This window comes from Strongylocentrotus purpuratus, unplaced genomic scaffold, assembly GCF_000002235.5.
Source record: "Strongylocentrotus purpuratus isolate Spur 01 unplaced genomic scaffold, Spur_5.0 spur5_scaffold_8, whole genome shotgun sequence".
In the NCBI taxonomy this organism is placed as follows: Eukaryota; Metazoa; Echinodermata; class Echinoidea; order Camarodonta; family Strongylocentrotidae; genus Strongylocentrotus; species Strongylocentrotus purpuratus.
In genome coordinates, this window is record NW_022145614.1 from 29,734,611 (window position 1) to 29,744,558 (window position 9,948).

At 33.9% G+C, this 9,948-nt stretch overlaps 1 protein-coding gene across 2 annotated transcripts in view; it reads left to right on the plus strand.

The window, feature by feature from the left end:
- The window catches only part of LOC100891932 (endosome-associated-trafficking regulator 1), a 51,613-nt gene extending 46,735 nt beyond the window's left edge, over positions 1-4,878 (plus strand). For both annotated transcript variants that reach the window (XM_030975173.1, XM_030975172.1), the window contains exon 6: positions 533-4,878. In XM_030975173.1, the coding sequence (XP_030831033.1) occupies positions 533-647 (115 nt within the window). In that variant the 3' untranslated portion in view covers positions 648-4,878. The remainder of the gene's footprint in view (positions 1-532) is intronic.
- Positions 4,879-9,948: the final 5,070 nt, after the last annotated feature.

Sequence of the window (9,948 nt, forward strand, 5' to 3'; positions counted from 1 at the left end):
TATTTTTCTGTTTTGAAATCAAGTGTTGATTAAGCAAGATGTCTAAATATTAATTCCTTCCTCAGTCCAATTCTGACTTTCTGGTATTATAAAGAGGGGTACTATACACTCTTTATTTACCAGTGAAAGATGACAATCATTCTGATAGTACTTGCAAATCTTAACTGAGTACTTTTTATAAACCAATCACCTGCTACAAGCTTCTTTCTCTGTTTTTAATGAAATTAATTAATCTTGATCATCACTTTTACAACTTTATAATAGCCATTTTAAATATCTATATTGGTAATGCAATATACCAATTTGTAATTGCCGATGAATTCCAAACTGTTGATTTCAAACACTCTCTGCTATATTCTGTGAACTCCATTTTGTATTGCAGTACCTAATTTACACCTGCACACATCTATTCATATTAACATTTCTCCCCCACATTCTCTCTTTCTCTCTCTCTCCCTCTCTCCCTCTCTCTCTCTCCCTCTCTCTCTCTCTCTCTCTCTCTTTCTCTCTGTTTCACTCTCTCCCCCTGCAGACAACTCATGTCCGGTGTAGACGTCCTCAAAATTTTGGCCGAGACGCTAGGCTGCATCGACAGAATATCTGAAGACAAGTCAGACAAGCCAAAGTCGTTTGGGACAGCTCTTTGATGACTCCTCAAGCTGTAAAAAGAAAATCTATCGAAGGAGTATCGTTCACACCACACTTGGTCTTTCATTAAATGTTCTAGTGTGAACAGAACACATGATTTAAACGTTCATTCCAGTGCCACCCTTTTCTTCATAGTTCAGTGTGCAGAAGAATGCGTTCATATTGGATAGCAGGGAACAAGAACGATGATGACATTATGTGGAGAGGCAGTCTCTTGAACGACTTCATAGCTGTGAAAAATAATCTTTTTGAAGATGAAGAAATCTGTCACATTAATCCTGGGCCCATCTTATAAAGAGTTGCGATTCTTTCAAATCGATCGGGCTTCTTTTATAATACAGGGCCCAGGTCTTTTATAACTGCTGTCTCTTGTGGAAGTATTTCTTGAAGGTACAGCAAAGTACCTGGATGTCCCATTTGGCACAGTTTACATATGAACAGATAATTTGTCCTATTTGATAAATTTGCATTTTTGGGAAGCATTTGTTTAGAGCAAGAAGGGCCATTAGTTAATGTACTTGTGGCACTGACACTGGAACTGGCTGTAATTGTGTGGCACATTTTCCTTGAGGGAAAATATTGTGATATAAGCCCTCTTCTAATTCTCAAATACATGTAGACTGCAGAAGATTATTAACTTTAAACTTTGGTCAAGATCTGGAATTAGATGAAGTGGCTACAATTTTGTTTAAGTTAAAGAACGATATCAACAGTTATACTTGAAGCTTTCACATGTTTCCTTTGAACTCGGTAATTTAAACAAAATTGCAATCCTATGTAACGCTATGTAATTATAGTTGTAGTTTAACTTTTGACAATATCCCATTTGAAATCTTAAAAAAAAAAAAAGGGTCTTTTAATTACTTGAATTTATTAATAGATAATTGGAAGTAACAGATGTGATGATTTATCAAACAATATAAAACCACGGTGTTTGTATTCTGTATGACTAAGCTTTTTCAATTCAGTGCTATAAGAGTACAAACTCATCTAGTATGAAAAAAGGGATGTGACTCAGTAACGATTAAATTCTTTTGTCTTTTAACCTTACGGCGCCAATCTACAACATGGTAGGGAATATATACATCAGTTTCTTGTATTCTCTCTGCAGTATCTGTGATATGTATTCTATGATTTGAAAATATATTCAGCTTCATTCTCTGCGTTGACACGTTGACAAGTTGAGCAGAACTATTAGCGCTATAGGCATGTCTTTGCAGACATGGTTTTTCTATTGTTTTGGAAAGAGAAAGTTTACATGAATACTCCATGAAAATATCTGCTTCCTAGGTAATTTTTATAGTTCTAATTTCAAGATAAAAAGTTAATACACTTTGAGATTTTTTAATTCTTCATACTAAAAAACTGAAATTTTTAGTCAATTCATAACATTTGAACAGATTTTTTTTTAAATGAGCTCTGACTTAAGCAATATATTATTTGCATCTCAAAGACGAAATTAAAGACTAAAATTATTTGTAGATGCATTATATTGAACCAAAGTTCAGTGTAAATTTACCCAGGTACACGTTTACAAAAATAAAACTGGTATCAGTATTTTAAAACTACTAGAAAAATCATGAGAGATATTTTCATGGAGTACAAATGCCAATCTTTATTTGGCAAAGTTCTGTCTTGGTGGAAGTTGAAAGTTTACAGAAAGAAATCCCTTTTTGAAGGTGATAGTGTACATTGAATTGAAAGACTATGTCATAGTGCAAAAACTTGCACTGAAATATTAGACTTCATGAATAAACAATGGTCAAAAATTGGAAGATAATTTTAAAGTTTATTTTATGGTTTTAATTAGAAGTTTAATATCTTTTCTTTTTTAAATAATGCTCAGGCCTTCAGAAAATTTAATTTCACTATAGCTTATTACACATAAGATTTAGGTATTGCATAATTTGTTTTCAAAATGGTAATTATTTATTTTTTAATTATCTATTTCTGCATTCTTTGCAAGCTTTGCACTCCATGTTAAGTTAATTAAGATTTGTATTTAAAAATCACAAGGGGTACTTTTTGGGTACTATTCCTCAGAAAGTAAGAAAGGATTTACTTATATACGGAAAATAAAAAAACACTTTGAAGAGATATTAGCTGTGTTATCATTGCATTGAATTTTACTTAGATGTGTTGTAACCGAGCATGTACATGTATGCCTTCATTTTTGTACATAGTATTTTTCCAGCTAAGAATACAAAAAAAATGTGCTATATTTAATTATACTATCTCTTGTCGAATCATGGAAGTATTTACAATTACTTTTGAAAACAAAATGTGATCTTGTGTGATATGTTTCATTCCTAAACCATATAAGTCATGTATAATAGTGTATATAAAACATATGAAAGCATATTATTGTTATTGCTTGTCAAGTATGGAGTGCTAAAGCATTACTTCTGTGTTTGTGTATGATATTAGATTTTATAAAGGCATTTTGACAGTATATGTGATATGTGGTAATGTGTAATCGTATAATGATGATAGCTTTTGATTACTCAATTTGTATGTTATGTCATATTTGTATGTTACATCAAAGAATTTTTACTAATGTCAATTTTGACATTGCAACTCGATACTTGTGTGTATAAGTCTTCCATCGAGTATCTTATGATATATATAAAACTATTTTTGAATGGTAGATAAACAGAAGGCAATATGACCAGGGTAAACATCAGGAGTTTATATTTTTATTCAATTTTTTAGGAATGCAAATGTTGATATTGAGGTATCTTAAAATCACTTTAGAATTATCTAAAAAATATGACTAAAATTGTGCATCTGTTTCATAGAAAAAACTTATGAGAAGAAAAAAATAATCATATAATTCTGGGTAAACAAAAAATTTGGCACAATTCAGGGGAAAAAAAACAATACTGCCACAAATCATAATAACAATGGAAAATGCGATAAAATGAATGAGATAAAAGCCTTGTAGTCATATTGAATTTAGTGAATAAGTTTCCTCCCTACAATGTATTGTTATATCTGTAACACATAATTTTCTTTTTGATTGAAACTGTTTAAAAGGGTCAGGTTTGGGTTATTATCCATTGCAGTTACAAAAGGAATATACTTTTCCCAGATGAATAATTAACATTTTTGCCAGATGAATTTGTATTATCGTTCTCAATAGAACATGTCTTCATTTAATATTTTAAATTATTTTTGTTTCAACAAAGTGCAATATTTTGAAATGTTCAACATTTCCATCAAACTTGTTCATGTAGTAGCCTTAACTCTCAATGTATCAGGAAAATGCCAGAATAAACCACAATGACAAGAAACCTGCAATTCCGTTATCACAATGGGTATAGTGTTTAAACCTATAGGTAAAACTCCATTATCATAATGGTTATATATTGGTCAATTGCAAACCATTACGGCATCATGTAGAGGTGCTCTGGTGACATTCAAGATGAGCATGAGACAAGAGACCTGCAATTATATTATCACAATGGGTATAGTTTTTCAACCTATAGGTAAAACTCCATTAGCATAATGGTTATATTGATAAAATGCAAAGTGGTCAATGGGCAATTGTCAAGGCATCATGTAGGGGTGCTATGGTGACATTCAAGATGTGCATGAGACATATGTATGGACTCTATTAGATTAAGATTATGTTCAATGTTGAGAGCTAGAAATGCATTAACTCATATCATTATACATAGAATGGACGTCCTTATGCCTCTCAACATGTTATTAATTATTAATATATTATTCTCCAGAGCAGCCGTTCATTGCATGTGAAATTCAACCCTGCAGCGCAATAACCAGAATGTCATTACCATAAGACCAGTGTACAAATGTATTCAAATTGTTATGCAATTGTCTTTAGAGACCATAAGCTTGCCCAAGGCTTACCCAACATGACAACATATATGCACGGTCACATGGATTCCTTTGGTTAAGATGCCACTATATGAAAAGGTGAACCATATGTAAATATTTTGTTACAAGGAGTTTCTGGGTAGAAATGCAAATGGATTTAAATCTAAACTGGTCTATATATGCACTCAAAGATATTTGCTCAAGGTGGTGTTCTGCCCAACATCCAAGCCGTGCTGCTTCCCAAATGCAAAGATTTAGAAGACACACAGGTATGAAATGCAGACTACAATGTTTCATTTGCTCATGTATTTATGAAAACTAACTACATATCATATTTTTGAGCTATTGTGTTGAAAAAGAATCTGAATAAAATCTAAAATTTCGAAAGAATAATTCTCCATGCATTGTTGTGTACTTGCAGATTAGGTGATATTCATCATCTTCTTTGGGAGTCAGACGAAGATCTGATTGTGCCATACTGCCTCCTCCACAACTTCCATTCTAAATCAGTCTTGATCTTTAATTAGTGTACCATAGGTTTTAATCAGCTATATAAACAGTTAACAACTATTATTCAAACCCCTTGTAAATTTGATCATGTTTTTTGTGTCTTTCTATAACTCAAACATTAGAGGTGAACTGGTTAAATTTGGGCATTTGTTGAATACTTTCTAGATGCAAGCTTTAGTATGTCACATCCAAAAGGGTACTGAGGGTATGAATAATTTAGTTGTTAACTGTATTTCACACATTTTCTTTCAAACTTTTATTTCCAATACAAAACAGTCTCAAAAAGATGAAGTTTATCTATAAAAAAATGATTTCAATTTTAAAGTCATGAAAAATAATACCATATTACAGAATATCCACATTGTTGTGAAGTTTCCACTAACTATTGAGACATTTTTCAATAAGACCTTCAACCTGAAACAAAACACTAGACTTAAAATAGTTAATTCCGTTATTGCATATTTTAATTACTTTTACTTTCAATGAACTTCCACTTCAAATTAATTTAGCTTTTGAAATATTTCACATAATTCATTGCATTTACCAATCGGCCTAAAATATTTGACTTTCAAATCTGAAATGTACAAGACTATTATTTGACATACAAAACTAAAGGATAATTTAAAGAATAAAAAAAATCAAAACAAGGAGGGAAACGTGACGTGAATATATTGTACATTTAGCAGTTTGAACTTCTGTTTGAACTTATGATATTACATAGTTTGACTTCAATTAAATTACAACTTCAAATATAGGCAGTAAGTACCTGAATTGGGAATCACATAGGGGAAAAATGGATGTCACAATACAAATAAAAGCAATGTCTTAAATTTGAATTTAAAGGACTACTCGTGATAATTGTATCATGGAAATAAGGTTAGTGGTGTAGTAACTTCAAAATACACACAACAAAAGAATGAAAATTATTTAGCATGAATGCTAGTGATTTACTATTTCTTAAGAACACAGATAAGGTTCCCCACCCTAAAAATACAAAGCCAACACAGTTCAAAGGTTAACATTAAAAATATAAATTCAATTTCATATCTCCAATGTTAAACAGAGGAAAAGGGTTACTCTCCAGCTTGCATAATCCACCTTGTTTGCATACGGCCATCATATGCCATGCACCACTAAGCAGAGCGCTCTTGGAGGTGACGAACAAATTTATACAAAACACACATTTTCCGAGTTTTGGGTTTGAACGAATTTATTTCAGAAATACAATTATACACTTGTCACACAATGAAAGAGCCCATCTCTTATCTTTTTCCACTCTCCAAATTCTTTTGACTGAAGGAATAGGCAATTTTCGTAATTTAACCAAATTTATGCATATGCCTTAATTATTACAGAGCCTAGCTGATACGAATTATTTCATTCATCTGGTACGAATAAGTCAGAATTATAATCGGATACATTAGTTGTTGCTAGGTAGGACAAACATTATGGCTTGCCCTATCTAAGAACACTTAATATTGATATGCAATTTGCCTTCTGACTATTGAAATACAATTGTTTGTAACAGGTGTATCAAATAATTTGTAACATGGCACTTACCAAAGATTTATGCATTGAATTTGATTACATTACGAAAACGGTCTATTGAGTCTCAATCGTGTAACAAACCCATTGTCTATCTGCAAGCTCAGCCTGGTCGGGTATAAAGCAAGCATCATTTCATGGTCCTTTCTACACTTTTTAATGAATGATTATTGCTGAGATGAATGGCATTCTTGATATCGTGCTAACATGAATGGGTACATTTTCATGTAATAGGGTCGGTTTGGTGCTTCAACATTTATGAACATACAGTCAAGTTGGTTGAATGTGCTTGCGATTGCCAATGTCTGTAACCAATTTAACCAACTACTGTTAAGAGCAAATGGCATTAAGCGTTCTGAAAGAATCATATTATGAAAAACAAAGCAAGTATTCCATTTGTTGTTCCCATGTAGAGATCCTCCACCCCCCAAAAACTATCTGGGAGAATGTGTCCAAATACCCATTGCATGGACTGAGGACAATAGGCAATTTTCGTAATGCAACCAAGTTTACGCATATGCCTTTGAGAAGCGCCTCGTTACATTTGTTTTCATTCACCTGTTACGAATAATTGTATTTCAATAGTCAGAATTCAAATCGCATACATTAGTTGTTGCTAGGTAGGACAAACATTGTGGAATGTCTCACCTAACAACACGTAATATATGCAATTTGCATTCTGACTAATGAGATATATTCGTAACAGGTGAATGAATCATTCGTTTCGAGGTGCATATGCATAAACTTGGTCACAAGTCATTTCGAAAATGGCCAACTCTGGTATAGGGGGAGAGGGAGAATTTCAAGAAAATTTTGATGCAGCGTAACAATCCTGCTGCGGTACGTGAGAAGTGCATTTTAGAATATGGAACGTCGTTGTCAGCTTTGTATCGGGAGGGAGATGGACACGTCGAAGGTGTTGCTGCTTAGTAGGGTAAGGACATATTTCACGAATCCATTAACTTTTGGAAAGCTGATGGACAACATTGAATTCTGTTTGGAATACCCTAACTTTTTATTGTTCAAAAACCTGAAGAAAATGGGTTTGCATCTGTCACATTCTAGAGCATCTTAAATCAGTGATGATTATGCAAAAGGGCGTCACATGAAAGCTAGAAAGTTACTCATAACCTTAACATGTGAAAATGTATTTTTGTTAAACAGTTGACTTACAAAATTCAGGCACCCTGTACGGGTACAGAAATAAAAGATCGGTTTGAATTTTTGAAAGTATGTGTATGAGCAAACCTTGTATTAATTTGTATGCATTATTGAACAGTGATTATAATGAGTACCCAATAAACAAGTTAATGACAAAAACACTAGCAAGTTGACAACACCAATAGAGAGGGAACAACTTCTTTGTCATCAAAGTCTTACAGGTATGATACCATTCCTAGAATAATCTGCTTGTTTCTCCCTCGACAAAACAAAAATTCTCAATTATTTTTACATATTTCTTTAATCTTTGCAGATCCCTTGTCCACCATTATTTCTTTCTCTCTTCCGTCCTTGCCTAATTCATTTCTTTCCTTCCTCCTCCCCTTATTCATTTCTTTCTTTCTATCTTTCGGTTCTGTCTTTCATTATTTGTTTTCCTTTCTTCATAATTTGTTTCTTTCTTTCTAAATTCTTCCTTTCTTTCCTTTTGTCTATCTTTGCTTTGTCATGTCGAACTTTTTGTTTTTTGTTGCCATCTGGCTTTTGGCCAGGAGAGTACTTTGAGTCAGCAAGCCTTCGATCCGGTCACATGACTAATGTGGAAAGAGAGAAAGAAGTCCCACACAACCATGAATATCACACAGTTCATGTCTGTGGTGAAACAATGTGCAGGATTGTAAAGGGATGGGGTTATGATGGGGGTACAGGGAAGATAAAGGAGGGGAAAGATAATCATAGTGATGAAAAAAGGAGGGGGAAAGGATATAAGCTGGGGGTGGTGGATATGGGGAGGAACCGTATGCATGAGCAATGTAAATGCGACACACTAAAATTTCTCTTCTTTTCATCGGCTATTCTATCGGCTTTTTCTTCTCTGTAGCATTCATACTGGCAGTTTCATCGGATGCGTCCGGATGCATCCGATTAAAAGCAGGCCAGTTTGAAAGGAGTATTACAAGTGTAATAAAGCATAGATGCATCATGGGTCCATTCTGAAAAGCAGTGTTTGCTGGCCTCAACTTAAAGGAAATCATTACTCCTCCAACTCCTTCAAAGAACGTTGTTTTCAATCAGATTAGAATATTAAAGTTTAAATATCAGCCGTTGCATATCCATGATTCCTTGACCAGCTAGAGGAGGGCATAAGTATAAGTGCATAACAATTTGTGTTTAAATAAACAGAAACCTACTGATACCAGTAATATTGTAGACCTTCTTGCCTGAATATTCTTAAGTGCAAGAGCCACTGGTAATACGTTTCTGACAGAGTTTAGAATAGAACAAAAAAATGCCTGTTTGCAATTAACAAAATATATATATCATCTATTTTTGATAGTTTGTTTTTGTTCTGTGTGGTGTTTGCTTGCAGGTAGCCCTTCCAGATCAAATGTTCTTTTAAACCTGGGTATTCATGAGGTCATGAAACCTTCTCAGCTGGCTTTGGAAGGAAAGGAATATCCTCTGAGTCGACTTGACCACAAACAACAGGGGTATACCACCTATTACGCACTTCCCTAAGAAACAAGACCTATGAAAAGTCATTAGTTCTAGGCCTATGTTAACCCTCTCCCCCTCTTCAATCTCATTCATACACTGAAACATTTTCACAGGACTTTTACTTTCTGCAATTGGCATATGCTCCATCCCCTTATGAAAACCAATTTGGCATACTCAAAGTCCACAAACATGCCACCCTATACCCCGTTCAAATTGTATAAGCAAAGACGCACCTGAAAATTTAACTGCCTTTATTAATTTGTATTTTATTTGCACCTAAAAGTGTGAGACCCCAAGGAATGATCATAGAAGAAGATTCATTATTCATTTGTGTGTTGTTGTTTTTTGTTGGGAGAGGGGCGGGGTGCTGTTTGGAGCTTAGGCTTCTTGCAATCATACTCTACATGTGCCTCACATAATTTTTGTGTTGGGGTGGCTTGAAGAATTGGGAGGGGAACCTCCCCCTCCCCCCTCCCCGACTGGAACCGCTACTAGAGAACCTCCATTGTTCTTTTGCTTGTCTAGAAATGTCTAACAAGCACAAATTAATATATCCAAAATGCCCTTTTCATACCAACTATCTGTCATGTTGTTTCAATTATAAATGTTCCCGTCATCATTCCAAAAGAAAGATGCCACCTAAAGAATAACAAAAGTCCTCCGCATTTACTGATTGTATACCAGTTGACAAAAATAGGCTGTTTTTCCTAGGTACTTGCCAGATGTCAGAAAAAGTTCATTAACAAT